Consider the following 18,144-nt stretch of genomic DNA (forward strand, 5'->3'; position numbering starts at 1 on the left):
TTTGCTGGTGCGTTAGGAGAGTAGCAGGGCTGGCAGTGGTCACTCCTCAGCCCTTAGGGGAGAAGGAAAGCTCCTGGGGGGGATTTATGGATGGGCCCGAGACTTGATTCAAGTCATCCGCTGCTGGCTGGGCACCTGTCTTCTCCGTGTGTGAGCCCATTTTGCTACCTGGCGCTTGGCTCACAACAGACGGAAGCTTGAGGCCTTTCCCCAGCCCTGCTTGCCAGCCCCAGGCCCTGGGCCCTCACCCTGTGGTGCGGGAAGCCCAGCCTGGGCCCTCGCTCTGCAGCTGCAGGTGGTGAACCCAGCTCCTACCCCAGAAGCTCCCCTAGCACGGACAGACCAAGCAGCGGGCCCCTGAATCTCCACAGAGCCTCTGCTGGGGAGGAACCCAGCAGACATGAGCCCAATCCCTCTACTTTTAATGCCCTGGTTCAGGGGCCTTACATAATTATTAAGCAGTTTATGACCATGTTCATCAAAACATCCACTTCTCAGCTGCCATAAACGCTATCAAACCTATTCAGCCCAGGCTTCTAGCACAGTTAGGTGCAGGGCAGACTTAAATATCTCATAGAAGAACAAATTCCAGTTGGGAAAAATACTCAGTGATGTGTTGTAGTATCTTAGTTTTTATGCATAAGGACACAAAGTGATATTGGGGAAAAAATCAAATATACCACAAGTGAGTGACAGATTTAGCAAACTCTCTTTATTTACATACAAATACATGTACACATATATTCTGTATATGTACACATATTCAAGTGTATATACATATATGGTTTCCACGTACTCTACAATAAATAGCATGTAGGGTTTTCTTTTAATTGCCTACAGTGCTGAGTAAAAATACATGGCAATAAAATCATGGCTTACAGCTAAGTTACAAAAGCACCAAACACCGAACCCATAGCAATAAATCCAAGCTTATATACAGCTAGAACGAGGACACGCTATACAGAATACAAAGTAGAACATCTTGTAGGAATCGACGATAACTGACAAACTAAAAACATCATTTAGAACAGGAGAGACTCTATAAAATGGAGGAAAACATTTAGATTTGTGATGAAACAAAACCACACATTTAAGTTTGTCACCTAAAGAGAAAAACAAATTAACCATTACCTTTATATTTTTGACAGAATAAATTTGTGTGTGTGACTTTACCGTGGAAATCAGAATTAATCTCATGAGTGAGTCCTTCTGAGCTGCCAGTCATTTGTCTGGGTGCATAACACTTGAGCAAAGTATTTTAACGGTACTTCATTTAAGCTGCGTGTAGCTTCTTGGGCCCTGCGTGTTAGTTTGATTATAGGTTAGAAAAAGCACTTCCTCAGCCAGCTTTTTGCATGGGACTTGTAATATCAGGCTGTCACAGTGGTCTGTGATAGCAAACCAGCAGCAGCAGTAAAATCAATACTGAAAGAAAGCATGGGGGATTTGTGCTTGGCGCTGTACCGCTGGAGCTAGCTGCTACTGACTTCAGAGGGAGCGACAGCTTTGCTTCTGAAGCAAATTCCTAGCCAGACCCTTGGTTTTTACAACTAAGAGATGCTTTCTGTACAAGGTGTGAGTCTGGCTGAATGTTTTCATATCGATAGCAATTGTTTGAAATCTGCTTTATGAGGTGAAGATGCATAGATTTTTGTTGTCCTCTTTGTTTTTCATTGCTTATGTACTGACCTTCAATATGCAATGCAATGCTAAGGAAGACAACTGGGTGCCGTTAAGCAGAAAGCTTGTGTTACTCAGGCATCATCCTTATGCTGTGATGTATTTTCTTTGCCACAGTATAGTGGTAGCGAGACAATTGCTTCCTTTAAGGGGAAACCAGCTCCTGTTACCATTTTCAGACTTAAACAGAGATTATCTTTTTCCAGGGTATGTACATTCTCTGTCACCATGAAACTAGTACTGGTGGGTGTGTGCAAACACTTGAGAATGATCAAAACCAGTGATGACCACAGAAGGAAGAAATGTACACCAAACCTGCACACCTGGTGGGTCTAATAAACTAAAACTCGTCAGTTTTTAGTTACATCATTGCATATCCATGGGTAAAAGTCTGAAGGAAGAACTACTCACTCTTCACTTCAACAAATACGTACAACTACTACAACTCATAGAAATGCAGCTTCCTTTCCTTTTTCCTAGAAATAACACTTTCTTTCAATATTTAGACTTGATTCTTTGAGCCCTGTGTGTAGAACATTCTTTGTGAAATTAGTGGGAGAGCTGTTTATTTGGGTTTCCGTATAAGCAGCTGAGAATCACTTGTTCTTTATACTGTCACCTCCTAAAGTTCCCAATAAGAAACAGGATTGTTTCCTGCTAAGTGTTGTCCAATTCAAGTAAAAGATAACCTCTCTGCCATTGAGTCTTCTTTAAAAAAACTTATTTTCACGATTGATGCTCATTACAGACAAAATTTGCTTTGATTTCTTTTTTTCATCATGTTTCTGCCTGGTGGTTCCCTTGTGAACGATGAGAGCGCTAAAGTGCAACGGTCTCAAATGAAAATGATTGTTACATAAACAGTTTGATTATTTACGATACAGCACAAGCACAGCTACAGTTTTAAAAGACTTTTTAACCTGATAGGAAAACATATTTCTCCAGAAGGTTAATGGGAATGCTGATTTTTATGACTGATGCTGGATCTCTGCAGTTACTGGCGGCTGTCTCAGCCAGAGGACAGGTACGGAGTCTCGCTATGGTAGTTGTAATCAGGACAGACCTTCTGCACCAGTTTGTAATCTACGCTGTAAAAAGCAATGTAAATGCAGATAACTTTAAAGGGTTTAGAACACAACCAGGAGACATGGCTTTGAGTCTGCTCTTGATAGCAGATCTTGGAGGGGTCGAAATTGCACAAGGCAGTTTTTTTAGCGCGATCTGTTTTTTCGTACTCGATCCGGCAATTGAAGGACTTGGATTCCTTGGTCTCCAGCGTTGACTGTGGAGACGACTCAAACTCAACCACCTTGGAAGGTGGCACCAGGCTTACAGAAACGTTCCCGAGACCTGTGGAGTTATGTCGGAAATAAACACTGAAGGTGCCGTTGCCATGATCAACGATTTTCCCTGTGATCAGGAGGTTCAGTTTAACAGTTTTGATGTTAGAGTGGAAGTCGCCCCATCCAAACATCTTCTTGAATTTCCCCGTTTTTACAATAGGTCTGCGTTTAGTTCGTGCGAGAGATTCCTGAACCTCCGTGATGTTGGACAACCAATCCCAAAAGTTTTCTGTGCTGTCTGAGTAGGACACCTGGCCGTGTTTCAGTACTGGAGATGGCTTAACAAACAGGCGTAAGGGATTGATGATCCTGGAGTGGACCACGTTGTCGACCAATGTCTCTGCAGCATCCTTGTCTTCCCAGTCCAGCACATCTGTGGCTTGCACGACTTGATTAGCGTCACAAAATACCTGTTTCAAAACAGAAAAAGAATTGCATGAAGTGTGAAAATAAAAATGTCAAGATCCAAAAGGAGCCATTCATATTTCTTTTTATATCAGTGGGGACTGAACCACATCTGTGCCAGTCCAGTCACGCAGACTTCTGTAATGAGTAATTTCTACCGCCCCATGAAAGCTCAAGGATTTTATTCACAATAGTTTACAGCAGATGCAAAAAGCTCAATGGGAGCCATCCAGGGGAACAAATGCATAAATCTCTGGACAGATCGAGGACTGTCACGTGTCAAGCAAGGCACACTTTGCTCACAGATGTGTTAGATAAAACCATACCTAAGGACATAAGAAAACCTGAACAGCAAAGCAGTACCTCTACTGAAAGATGGGGTGACAGAGAAAAGCAGATTTTTTCCGTTCTGTTTTCTTTTCTGCTTACTTAACCTGACAATGCTTAAAATCCTCCTATCTGCACAATAAAATGTTTATTATACATTTGTATTTTTGGTCTTGCCTCTTCCATTCCTTCCCTAACTTGGTATGCCCACTTGTGCTCTCAGTTTGAGTCAGACTGTGAACGAAATCATAGCTTTTGGTGCTAAGCTGCCTGTATTTTTCAAGGCCTAACCTGCAAGAAGTGCTGAGCAATGCCACTCACAGAGCACGTCTCTTCATTTCTCAGAAACGTGACTAGGGCAAGCTAAATCTAATGCAAAATAGTTTGCAATCAGAGAGCAAATAACAATTCGTAGCAGTGACAAAAGGTGTTAGCTTTCAGACCCACGTGTCTCAGTAAATATCAGGTTCCCAATTTAATGCACACAGATACTGCCCAGGTACATTCTTCCTGCACACCCTGAGAGGGGAGTCCTGTTGAAAATACAGAAGTTGAGCATATGCTCAGGAAGTCAGAGGTAGGACCTGTGTTTTGACAGGCTAGAAGTCAACATTTGACTTATTTTAAGGCCCTTAAAGTCTTAAACATAAATTTTGTAAATGTGTTTGCATGTTCATTCTCCTCAGGGGTATCCTACACCAGCATCCTCACAACAGAAGCTTTTCAGCTGTGTTATCGTTCACCAGCATGTTACCCATTGCATGAACGGCATGAAAAGCAGCTTAATAGGGAAAGAACAGAGTTGTAGCATGTCCCACCCCCAAAGAAAAACTCCCTCCTCCTCCTGGCAAAATGCTGCCCCGAGTTTGTCATGGATCTTGCAGGGCCGGGCGGGGGATGGCGGGCTGGAGAGGAAGGAGCGCCCCTCCATAGGTAAATTATTTTCTTCTTTAGATTGGAAAGGGGGAAAAAGACACCAGCGATCACTCTCAGCCTGAGACCTTGTATGTCAAGTCTCTGCCGCCATGCTACGTTTTTTATGGCTGAGCTACAGAATTGGTAAAATAGGAGATCCTAATGGAAGCAGAGACGGATGCTCATCTGTGCCAGCACGAATACCGCTGTCATAACGATGCTGGGGGAAGCTGTCACGGTGATGGAAAGCTCCCGGTGAAGCACCGCATGTTTATGCATGGGTCCTCAGCCACTGCTAAGCCAGCCCAGGGGCTGAAGGTGAGCCGGGTGGTGCTGGGAGCAGCTGGCACCGCAGGGAGGGAGCTCCCTGCCGCAGGCTGGGGCTGGCGCTGAGGATGCGGGGCTGATGCAGGCGGGATGCTGTCCTGCGGCAGCCCTAGGCTCCAACGGGGACAGGGCTGAAACACCAATAACTTTGGCTCCTACTCGAAGTGCTAACGACCACTCAGAGGCCCAGGCACCCACAGCTGGTACCTGGCTGGGGACTGCGGGGGGCAAGGTGAAGGAGCACTGCTAGCCCCAAAGCCGCTCGGTGCGCGCAGGAGGTCCCGGCTTTGTGTCCGCACGCAGCTCTGCCTGTCCTTTGGCAAGGGCACAGGGACACACACAGCCGTCCTTCTCGGCTGCTTTCCTTCCGCAGTGCTTATTGGTATGTGTGCAGCGGCTCTTTGGCTTTCCTCCCCTTCCTTTTAGGAAGAGATCTAGAGGGCACTGAGCCATGTGTTAGCGGTAATGCTCGGCGTATGGCTCTTCTGGGGGCGCTCACTCCAAATGAGATAGCAGAGCATTGCTTTCGGAAGTGCTTCTTTCCGCAGGCTCCGATATAAAAAGAAGAAATATGTAGTATAAGGTTCGGGGGAGCTAAAGAATGGGAAACATTACCGCATGCTAAAACAAATCAGGATTGTCACATCGGGAAGGTATTAGGGCACAGTTATTTCAAAACCGCGGTGGTAGAATTGCGGAGTTGTGCCATGCCAAGCCACTGCCACGACGTTTAATTGCGTATGTGTTGCAGTGAAGGAGCAGCTGGTACGCTCACAGTGAGACCTGCCGCTGGAGCTGCAGTGACATGGGCTGGTTCATGTGGCAATGAACTGGCTTTCATAACACAGGAATACAAAACCATTAATGTGCTGAATCATGAGGATGCGATATTCCTGTTTAAGGCACATACAGCACCCAATAAGCACTGCTGCTTCCTTAAAATGAGCATTTTTTTCCTCCTCTCTCAAACAGGTTGAAGGCTACAGGACTTGGGCAGCCTTAATTCTTGACTCTGCCTCCTCCTGCTGCTGTCCTGTTCCCTCATTTTGTTACAGGAATGAGGCTCAGGGGCTGACAAAGTCATCGGCTCAGTCAGTCACACGAAGGGGACTTTGCCAGCCCTGGATGGTACATTTGTTGTGTTCTGCAAACGTTCAATAAATGGTGTCTAACAAAGAATGGCCTGGTTCTGCTCGGTGCCCAGCGCAGCAGCACGAGTGAGGGCGCCTTGTTCAGAAACATGAATAATATTTGTACAAAACCCTTTGTGTGTGTGCACAGATTTCTGCTATGTTAAATAAAGCTTTCTGCAACATGAGAGAACCAAGTCCCTACACCTCATTTGCTGCTACACATTGCACAGACCCCTCACGTGACGACAGCCTTTTGCTATTAGCAGGGATGGGCCGATGCGTTTTGTTCAGCTGGATATTCACTTTGGTTAGCAATTTCCGGGAAATAAAAAAATCCGTATTAAAATAATGCAGTGCATGCTGGAAAAATGACCTCCTCAGCATCTTCCCGTCTCACTACGATGCTTCTCTATAGTGGAAAATATTGCTAGGAGGGTATTTGAAAAAATACTAGCTTAGGGAAGTTTGTGTATACATTTAAATAGATGGCTATTGCTGTAGTTCTCCTCTGCTGCACGTGCATTTTCCCATTCCCTCCAGCCCATCAATTCCCAAGCAGAGGAAATCGCCTCATCCATTTTCTGCATTACAGAGGCTGTAAACTGTCATCCCATTACCCCCAAATTTCCATCAGACCGCAGACACTTGCCCGTACCGGGCATTATCTTGGACCTGTCGTGCTGTGCAGAACCCACAACACGCCTTGCCCTTTTGGTGGGGTATGCTACCCACAGAAGCAGTTCAGACCGAAGCATAACATCGTATTTATTTGTGTGGTTTTCAGCTTCAAACCACTGGCTCTTCCTGCGTGCTTCTCTGAAAGACTGTGATTTCTCTTCAAAGCCTTTCCCTTCCATGAATGATTCTGATCATGGCAGAGAGGCACAGGGTTAAATGAGATCCCTGTGAACTATTTTTGAGAAATTAGCCCGTGTTGAAGCAACACCGGTATCAGTAAATGCTGTATTTTTCGTATTTGTCCCATTAAATTTGTGCTCCCACACCTTCCTCTGTGGGCAAGGCACAAAATAAAGGAGGAGCAGACGTGCAAGCGTTAATGCTTTGGGGATTTTATCCAGGTTAGTCATCAATCACCAGCAATCATTTCTATAGCTTCACCCCTGCCAGGAATCATTTAAAAACTGCCGGCAATTAGCTGAAATAAATAGGTCTGGTGGGATAAACTGCTCTGAAGCACCAGTCTGCCACTCGCCGGTGCTGCGGCGAGTGTTTTATCCCGCAAACAAGAGAAAAACTTGTCCTGGGGGAGCTTCCAGTGGGCTCCGAGCTCTCTGCTGGTTACAGCCCTGCCGCTGCATCGCGAGGGTTTGTATTCATCTCACTGCTGTAGCTGCAGAGGATGCTGCCCTGGCTTCCTCGTGCTAATCTCAGCATCTTGCAAGCCACGCGCTGCAAGAATAAAGCAGAATCATTGAGCGGCCTCACAAAAACCTTGCTCTGAATGGGGGGGTAGGAGGAAGAGAAATAGCTCTGCTTTATCTGTTTGAAAATTCAATGATTTCAACACATTTATCAAATTTTAAATAATTTATGTCTTGACAGGCCTTATCAATTTTGCAAAGCACACACATTAACCAGATACAATGATCTCATATTAGCTTTTTCAGCATCTTACACCAGAGCCCAGGAAGATTAATAAAAACTCAGACCGTCATCAATTAAATGGAAAAACATAAAATTGTGTTCCATTATAACCTTTTTTTTTTGCAAGAAAATGATGACGGCTTCTAATAATTCATCACAACAAGCTGAGTTTGAACTTTACCGATTATTAAATACGTTTTTCCCAAAGGCAGAGGCTGCGATGGGTTTTATGGCAGCAGATGTGACTACTGTCAGGAATGCTTCAAGAAATTTAGGAATTTAGCAACATCTTTTAGCAGGACTATGTGTTGAGAGCCACGTTTGTCCCATCCAGTCACAGTCTCATTTTGCAGGATGTTATAAGCGCATGAGCTGCAATTGTAAGGTGGTTTAACTCTCATTTACCACTGCAGCGTTTGCTAGGAATGAAAGCTTTGAATTAACAACCGGGGTTGTTAAAGGAAAAATTATTTTGGATACTCAGATCTTCAGCAGCCCAAACTTATGCTCAGGTTTTTGCTTGGAAAACTTTGATTTTGCTTCCCTTCTCCCAGAAATGCTGCTGGGAAACTTTTGGCTTTCCCTTGAGGAAACAAAATAAGAGCTCGTGCAGGTCAGCCTGCACCAAGGAACGAGTCGCTGCTTGCAGCGAGTTGAAGAGGTTTCATTGCCAGGCAGGCCCAAGGTTTTGCACCGATTCCTCCTCCACTGGACTTTGCGGGCCCCGATGCACGGAGCCATGGACACGCGGCTGCAGCTGCAGCAGGTGAGGGCTGAGCTCGTTGCAGGAAGCACGGAGCATCCCGCCGCGATCTGGGGCTTGTGCCTTTTCCCGGGAGCTGTTTTAAATCCGATAGAGGAGTTGAGATAAGCTACTTTATTAGAAATTATTTTCCTAAGTTCAAAAGTGTCTGTAAATACCTGAGGGCCTGGCAGCAGGGAATGCGGCTCACATACTGTGAAAATATTGAGAGCTGCAAAGGAACGCAACTAACTTCTGCCTTTCGCTTCAGCTGTGAGGAAAGTATAAAAATTCCTCGGAGACGAAGCAAAGCTAACATAAGGCCCTGTATTTGACTGCTGGCTTTACTTCCTGGGCTGAATTCTTCCACCACAGTGATGGAGGAGGTGCTGGGTGACCCGAGGGTGCTCAGGGTGGCAGCGAAGTGCCCTGGTCAGAGCCGGGGGTGCCCCTGTGCTGGCCCCACAGCGCGGCAGCCTTTGAACCTTTGGTGGTGGACAGGAACAGAACAAGGAGGGAAGTACGTTTGTCACAACTTCCAAAATGAAAGGAATGACAGAAGGCATCGCAACTGGAGGCAAAGATCAGGCACTACCGAACCTTACAGCCCATTACACTTCCCACCTGTAAAGGAATCCTGCAAGGAGATGCCCCTCGCAGAGGGATGCTGTGTGCTCGGGGCCGTGCCACGTGCTGCTGCCAGCCACGAGTGGCGTGATGCCCTCCTGCACCGAACCTCTCCAGAAGCTCTGGGAAAGTGTCAGAGCAGTGAAACAAGGACGTGACAGGAAGAAAACGGGGACTGAGTCAATCAGACTATCGATCCGTATATTATTTGTGAATATTTATATTTTCTGACAATGTGTATCATTGCCTGAAATTCAACAAATCCTGATAAACGCAAATATAAACTTAAATACCTGAAGGAGACACGACAGTAACAGCAAGCCCAAAGCTTTCTTTAACTGCTTAGTCTTTTGCCTTTCAGGAGTTTCAGACTGTCACGGAAGGTAAGGCAGAAAACATAAATTGGAAACATAAAAGCAAATGTGCAGACTCAGCACCATTTCCCCCCACTATAATACGGCAAGTTCCTCTTTTATTCTCATGGCAGAAATACGGGAATTGAATGAAGTGGGTTCGCTGAGCGCCACTGAAAGGCGCTTTGCCATTTTTCTGTGAAAGATCTGAGAGAGAAAACCTCTATCTACATCTACGTACCCCTGAAGGCTAGGGAAGGTAACAGGTAGAAATCTTTACTTTAACGAGAATATAGCTAACATTCAAATAACCTACAGACAAACATATCAATCTAAAACAAATAGGCATGCTGAGAGAAGTTCCAGTTCAGGCTATGATTTCATTGCATATTTTTCAACAAAATGTATCCTCGATATCGTATTTTAGAGCAAAAAAAAATCACTTCAAAATTCTCCACTTTTTGTGAGAAAGCAAAATAGTATTTTACTAAAACAGCACTTCAACAAGGAAAGAAATTTGGGAGGAGGAAGAAGCAGAAGAAAAAAGAAATATATATTTTTTAAAAAGCTTGTAATTAATTCTTTTTCCAGAAAGGTATCTGTGGAAAGTGTTTGCCATTTTACCCATAACCCCTACTAGTAGTTTCAGCTTAAGTGTACCCTCCAGCCTCAATTGGATAAATTGCATAGATGGCTTTTAAATGATATCCGTGTATTGCATTGATCTACCTTTTTGCTGAAACAACAGAAAATTTGTTCTGAGAAATGCTTCTTGCCAAAAAATGCGCACAATTCTGCTGTTGAAGACTTCAACTTATTCTACTTAAATCCCTTAAAGATTCCCTTAAATCTAAAATAGAGATCTTTGAGATAAAAAATAGGTATCTTATTTGTTTATAGAAAAAAAAAAAACGGTTCATAATTTTGTCTGACATTGATTAGATATAAATATTGTTATTACTAAGTAGTTTTTCTCTTTGCAACTTGTGAGGCATCCGGCTCTTTTTGAAGGGCAGAGAAGTAATAGAGATGTAAACCATTTTGGGACTGATCTGAAAAGCAGCGTTATAACAGAACACCTAGATCGGTCATGATAGATAAAGAAATCTTAGTTGGGATCTGTACTTATATAAGTACCTAAAATATTCGAGAAGCATGTGTAGTTGATGAGAGGCCAGGAAAGGGAATGCTGCGGTGGGGGGGCTCAGCAGGGCAGCGTCTCTGTTAGAGATGAGCTGCCCTTCAGCAAGTGAAATAAAAAGGTCGTCAAGTCTATGAAATACTAATGGCATAATCTGGCTAGATGGGACTTCTGAAGGACTTCCAAAGTCAGATGGCTAAAAGCTGAAAATCTGACTTTAAAAGAGGAAGTACGCTTTTCTCAAGGGCAGTTTCTGATCCTGGTAAGTGAAGGGGGAAGCTGAAAGCTGACCAGAGCGTGCAGGCTCCTTGCTGCGGTGGGCCAGGGGCTCTGGCCATCTGCCTGTGTGCCCGGGATGCTTCTTCTGGTGGGCGCCTTCTGGCCCCATTTGCTCCTGCCCTCCTTACAGCCTCCCCCTGACCACTCTGCCCGCTGCCAGCGAGGCCGGGGCACCAGTCCAGCTTTCAGAAGGAAACACGTCAGCTGCTGGGGAGGCTGCGCCGAGCTCCTTGAGGTCTCCGGCCCCGCTCCCTGGGTACCCGCAAAGAGCTTCAGGTGCTCTTTGAATCACTGTATTCAGCTGCAGGAAGTTCAGGCTGTGCTCACGCAACCTATTTTGCACGGAGCTTCCCTGGTGCTAGGGACATGCATCGGCTTGTGGGACTAAGACTGGTCCTTTAGGATGAATCTGGCATCCCAACCAATATTTAGTTATTTTTAGAAGACATTTCTTTTGCCTGGTAAGCCTGTGAGATGTCCCAGGTGCTTTCAACCTCCACCATGCCACTTACAGATGCTGCTCAGCAGCTTGCATGACTAAAACCTAAAAAAGCTTCCTCCGACAGCAAATTGAAATGGAACCACTTCAAGTCCTTTGCCAAGACAGCACCTGCTGACCATTCGTCTGTTGAACTTTACAGTTAATAATTCTCCTTCCTGCTTATTTCTTTAATGCCTGGGAGACTTTGCTTTACATTTGTGGAGATCAGTTCATTAAAATACTAATTTCAAAGTGTAATTATCTGTTGGTGAGCACCGCTGTTTGAACCAGCGGTAGCCCTTATAGGCTCTGAACAGCAGGAGAGTTCACAGCTGCCCCAGTCCCACAAAACTCCGAGCAGGAGTCACCGAGGCACTCGGATGGAGGTGGGCATGCAAGGATTTGGGGGGAGAGGGGTTTTAAGAGTCACAGTAAACCATTAAGATGATTTTATGTGTCGGGGAAACCGCATTAATGTAAAACTGCTGTACCTGTTAGAAATCAACTTGATTTTACTCAAGTTGTCATCTAGGTTTTGTATGCCTTATAAATTTTAAATTAAAAATCAATTACAGAACAGCCCTTAATCTCATCTCTGGAGTTGATTCATATTCGGATGAGAACTCCAAGACTCAGCTGACCTCCCACCATGCTAAACACGACACAGAAAATGGTGATTTTCTATCTCACCACTCACATGCCATTATTCTTTTTTTTTTTTTTTTACAGCATTATGAGGTAGAGTTTTAATAATCTAGCCAGATTAAATGAATAAAAGTATGCTCCTGACAAGTTAGAAACAGAGAGAAGCTGTACGTTTCTAGCAGATTTCAAACTCTGTATTATTACAGCACGTAAGAGATGATTAACAAAGAAAAATATTACAGTTATCTACTCCCTTTGAGAGTCTAACTAATGAACCTCTAACAGCTGCTGTTGAAAAATCAGTAACACTATCACTATCAATTTCAAGACAAAGCACAGCTGACAGATGTTTGAAGTGATAAATCAGGCTGCACAAGGATTAAAATAACAAGCCCCAAATGGCCTTTAAAAGACAAAGGTGCTGCAGCAAACTATTTTCAGCCACTTTGGATACTGTCAAAAGTTAGATCGCTGATACAATTATCTTGCAAAACAGTAATGGCCAAAGTAATATGTTACGCAAAATCTAACAATGGCAATACTGGAGCCAAGTTTTTGAAAAGAACAGGTTTTATATTCATTTGCGCTTTTAATGGCAGGACTGAGAATGCCGTGCTGCCCCGAATATTACTTCTGGGAACGAGTTATGAAAAGCGTGCTCTGGGCTGAAGCATAAAATATAACTGAATTGCATTCTTGTACATTTTAATTAATCCTATTTTAAAGCGAGGAGTTACATTTTAACAGGCAATGAACACACTTACTTAAATATGGCATCAGATTTTTCTGTTGCTTCACTGCAGGCTGCATTTCCTAACAACCTGAAGAGATGGAGATAGTTAAAAAGGTCCAACTCAGGAAGGCAGTGTGTGTGTGCTTGCAGACTGCTGCCTCCCATGGGACACGGAGGGGAGAGAGAGACAAACTCAACGTATCTGAACTTGATTTCAGCTTTCACTGTTGTGTGCCTCTTGCCAGAGGGTGTGTAACTCTGTCATGTTAGGAAATATCCCATTCGAGGAATGAAAACCACAGATATTGTCCTGACAGTGGCCTTGGGCTTGTCAGCTGGGCACACTGCGTGGTGAGGGGCCTGGCAGCGGTGCTTGGTGATCCCTTGTCAATCTTTCACTCCGCCATCTGAAGAGGATGTGTCCAAGAGCTGGGCGAGGATATGAGAAACAATTTTAATCACAAGATCAACGCTGGCCTCCAAAAAAACCCACTTCACTGCTTGCTTTCCACGTGGTGACCCTGGAAATCTGACTTCCAGGCTCCACTGGAGGGTAGGCTGAGGCGGAGGAGGAACGCGGCCTACGGCTCTGCAAGAGCTGCTGCTTGCAGGGCTGAGCAGCACAGCACCCCTGGAAACTGGAGGCAGGCATGAGGGGGAGAAGGCCAGGGAGAAGCCCCCTGCCCGCGGCCTTGGGGTGCCATGGGGCCTGGGGCCTGGGCCTGGGGCCTGGGGCGACAGCCCCCTGGTGTGAGCACAGTCCGGCCCCTTCTCGCTGCCCACCCCAGCGTGGGCGTGATGTGGGGGAGACCACATCAGTTTTCTAAATTAAATTAAAGTCTTTTTCCTTTTGAAGCCACCTAGCGTGAGGGAGCATACAGGGGCACTTCCAGATATTTCATTGCTGCCTACACACAAGCATGCATGCTGCTTTCCGAAATGAATTACTCTCTTAAAGAAGAGAAAATCATGAACCGATGCTGCCTTATTATTAAGTTTGAAGGCGAAACAATATTACCCTTTGACCAGCAGCAGTCAGCCATGCGTGCAGCTGCTGTGCACTGCATTGTGGTGTAGTAGCACTGACTTACACTGTAAGGTCCTGTTTAAACTCAAATTTAATCCCTTTTAATTTAGTCAGCCATCTTTTGTGTCCCCAAGAAAAGGAAAAACAGAATTCCTTCCAGCTTGAATTTGGTTGTTCTTTGAAGATTTGGGGAGCAGTTAGAGATTAGTTGGTCAAATCCTTTCTAAATTAAAAGCTTCCTAAAATAGAAATATTTTCCTTAGCAATTTTTTAGCTGCTTATCAATCTAAGAACTCAACTTTCTGGATTAATTTTAATAACAAACAGGGAATCCACAACTACTCCCATTCAAGACCCCTGCTAGATACATGAAATGTTAATTCCAAAATGAAATGGCAGTTTTGAGATGCTTAAGAAATGATGAGGTCCAAACTTGAAATCCAGTCGCCATGTGATTTTTAACAGGGTTTAACTGGAAGTTGTTTAGTCATCTGGCTTGTACCCAGGTGCACCAAAGTCATGACTTGGGTTTCAAAAACAGAGAAGGGATGACTTTGATAGCCAGTTCGCCTGGAAGACTGTCACAATATATGCCTGGCTTGTTCCCAGAGTAATTCACAGGGGTGTTTAGTGTCTAGGATCTTTAAACATGCACTCTAAGAACACAGAAAGGATCTGAAGAAAGAAAGGCTTACATCAGACATAAATGTTACGTTAGCACAATAGGAGTTAATACAAATTGCTGTCATTTGCATATAAAAATATAATTTCAAACCTATTTGCTCCACATATGCTATATCTGTATCAAACAAAAAGGGAATACATTCAGTGCATCTTTAAATCTTTCAATCTTCCTTTTACTGTAAATTACTGTGCACATCACCCCAAGTATTAATTTGGTCTCATCACAGGATGCATTTGATGCATTTCAATTAGCATATACAGAATAACGTTTCCAGGTTGTATAAAAGAATGATAATGGCAGGGTGCTTGCAGTTGGTGAAACAAGCACTAAAGGCAGATAAATCACCCGCTGGCAGACCAGGGCTGGGGGAGATGGGACTCTAGCACAGTGCTTTCGAGGCACACACATCTAAAATGTATAGCCTAGAAAATGTACAACCCTAGAAAAGAGACAGCAGGAAACATTCTCTTCATATGCGTATTAAAGGTGTTTTAGAGGAAAGGCTATGAAAATGCATGACCTTAAAAATTCTTCCTTGTGTTACCATGAATAATGCAAATAGGAATCCAGATTTCGGTGGATACATGTGTTCTAACAGACAATGTTTCTGTCTACTCTGTTTCCCAAACCTTTGACTACAAAAACCTCAGAAGGCCTAAATATGATGTCAGTTTGGATAACCGTTTAATGAGAAATCTCGGCCCTGTTGGCTTTGTTGACTTCGCTCACAGCAGACTTTTTTTTTCCCAAAAGTTTAGATAATGTCTGTGTTATTCGCAGTTCTCTGTCAACAACCCCTGTGATTCTCTTCACTGGTCCTGCCCTTGACCATGCACAATAACAAAAAAAAGTGTCTCTTTTAAATCAGTGTTTGTTTAAATTTCTTTTGGGATTTTTGTTTTTCTGTTGATCACAGTCTTGAGCTCTTGGGCAGATAATGAATGTGCTTCCGTTCTGCTTTCCAGAATCCATAACCGCAAACAAGACTTACAGGTCACTGCTTAATTCACTTACTGTCTAAAAGGGTTTAACATGAAATCAAGTCTTTCTCATTAAGTAGCCAAATTCTGAGTCTGTACACAAAACCTAAGCAAAATATATGAGTGGGTTTGGGACTGAGATTAATCATGCTGCTTGTTAAAACTCAAAAACTGAACAAACTGGGGTTGGGAGGAACAGCTTTTTAAGCAAAAGATATGAGATGTGATCTGATAAGCAGAAGGTACAAGAGCTGATGACGTGTAAGTAAAGTCAGGCTTAAAAAGGCACACATTCCTTCTTGTTTTTAATGCGTGTTTTCATACAGATTGTGGAGATCAAAGGAGACAAATCTAGCTGTAACTGCTGCCTAGGCCAAAGCTGGTAATAAGCATAAGACAGCCAAAAAAGCAACTCCGTTGTAAATGTTTTAAAGTGCCTCCTCTGCATACCAATGGTGGTTCTACAGGGACTGCAAGCAATCCCTTGTACGAAAACTGAATGCACTGCCCTACTCGATCAATTACGAAGATTTTTAAAAGTCTATAAATATGTATGTGCATGACTGAATCAGTAATAAAAATGTGATTTTATAAATCTCCAAGTCTTCGTGCTCAGGTCAAGAGACTGCGCTACATCAAACAACGTTACGAGTCCCGATACCTGAGAAGTGCCAGCTGGTTGTGATGATGAAGCCTTCCAGGAACGGCTGGCTTGCCTGTGCCACCTGCCTGCACTGCTGCAGGGGAAGGACACAGGGAGCTCAGCACTGGCACCGGGTGGCACCGGCACAGGACACGTCCAAAGCCTGGGGAGATGTCAAGCAGCAGGAGGCAAGCATTAAGTGCAATTAAATTAGCCCAGCCATTTTTCTGCTGTTGCATTAGTGAGATAACCAGGGAGGTCTTTGTTTCTTCTTTTCTCTGCCCTTTCTCCAGCAGTTAAAGAAACACAGTCTGGGTTTTTGGTGCCCTGAGGCTGTGGTTCCGCATTCCCCAATTCCACAGTTCCCTGTGTGCCTGGCTCACCCTACAAACTTAATCTGGGTCAGGCTTAACCATCAAATTAGCCAGAGTATATGCACGGTTTTGGATTAGAAATTTCTAAATAAATCTGTTTCACCTGTTCCTCCTGTCTGGGGTAGAAGCAGAGAACCTTTCAGCTGCTGTTTGAGGCATAGCAGCTCCTCGCTGTCCACCACTCATGCACCAAGGAGAGCAGGACTGCTGGACTCGCAGTGAGGTACATGTGTTGCTATCACCCATGATAACAAGAACTTGAATACATTATTTCACTGAACAGAGACTTCGTATTTCCAAATCATGCTCCAGAAAAAAATCTTGGCAGATCTCCTTCCAGTCAGCAATGGGCAACACCTCATTAGTGTAGATAAGATGTTCGTGGCTCGCGTCTGAGTTTGCTTACAGCTCGGCTGAATTTCAGCCAAAATTCTGATAGCTGAATATGGATCGAAATGTCTAAACAATTTTGATGTGCACTTCATTGCTGCTCAATACTCGGAAGGGGGTATTTTCTCCAGGGTGCCAGCAGCATGCTTCCCTTAGCTGCTTTTTCTCCCCTTGTCCTCATGGTCACTATGCACAGCAAACCTAGCCCAGCTGGGAGGGAGGAGGAGATGTCGCTGCGCTGCCCACTTGCTCCTCTCTCTGGATGGGGCTGCTGCTTTCCCGGCCTCCTGCTTCTCCCACTGCTGTCCCTGCTCTCAAGGTACAAGAGCTCCTCCTGCTGAGGTCTGGATTGAGGAATGTGTGTCTGCCGTGCACCAACAGCTTCCCTGCTCCTTGCGCACCTGCCTGGTGCCATCCTGTCTGGTGCTGTAGGCTGGCAGTGGCCACCACCACCGGTCCTTGCACTGCTGAGGGTCCTCTTCTGTGTCCCAGAGTGTCCTGTAAACACCGTCATTCCAGATTACCGCTGAAAGGGTGTTCAGCCATGTACACACGAAACTGAGAGAAAGCGATTAATTTGAAAGGATGTAGGTACTAAAGAATCAGACAGAATTCACAGTTCTGCATGTAGAGATGTATTTCTTTTCCTGCAGATTAAGCCCACATGTACTACACCCGGGTCATTTTGTAATAAAAACCTTGCATTTTGCATGTCTGTATAAAGAAAGCATAAGAAGAATACGACCCCCTAAGAAGATACAACCCATACAGCCATTGATGAGTTTCAGTAAGAAGCATCTCAAAAGCATGTTGGCTGCAGATTTGCCTTTTTGCATCTGATAGCTACGGGCTAGGCTCATGCAAATAACTGATATGTGTGATCGTTTCAGAAGTGAATTATAACATCAGGTAGTGCTGAGAGAACATATTCTATTGCAGAAGGTCAAGAATGGCTAGCCACTGTCCTTGTTTTTAATTATTTATATTATATGATAAATGACTGAACAAGATATATGTGCTTTTATTGCTACACTCATGACTTCAGCTGAGCAGCCCTTATTTTCTGCTATATGTCTAATATTGTAATTAAACCTTGGTATACACTTTGGGAATTATTAAAAAGCCTTCTGAGCTGTGCTGCACAAAACACTCCTTACAGAACCATTCCTTTCCTGATTTCATTCATGTTTATATTATTTATATAACCGAGAGAGGGAATCAAATCAAACAACCTACAAAAAAAGAGTGAAAAACAGGGCCTTACTTGCTCCCAGTAGTAAAGAAATGTAGCGTTAAGACTTGAAACTCA

At 44.2% G+C, this 18,144-nt stretch overlaps 1 protein-coding gene across 1 annotated transcript in view; it reads right to left on the bottom strand.

Annotated features, from left to right (window-relative positions):
• Positions 1-691: 691 nt before the first annotated feature.
• The window catches only part of NXPH2 (neurexophilin 2), a 35,237-nt gene continuing 17,784 nt past the window's right edge, over positions 692-18,144 (bottom strand). Inside the window, exon 2 of the mRNA XM_040561745.1 lies at positions 692-3,433. Coding sequence (XP_040417679.1) covers positions 2,690-3,433 — 744 coding nt within the window. The 3' untranslated portion in view covers positions 692-2,689. The remainder of the gene's footprint in view (positions 3,434-18,144) is intronic.

The sequence above is a fragment of the Cygnus olor genome, chromosome 6 (assembly GCF_009769625.2).
Source record: "Cygnus olor isolate bCygOlo1 chromosome 6, bCygOlo1.pri.v2, whole genome shotgun sequence".
NCBI lineage: Eukaryota > Metazoa > Chordata > Aves > Anseriformes > Anatidae > Cygnus > Cygnus olor.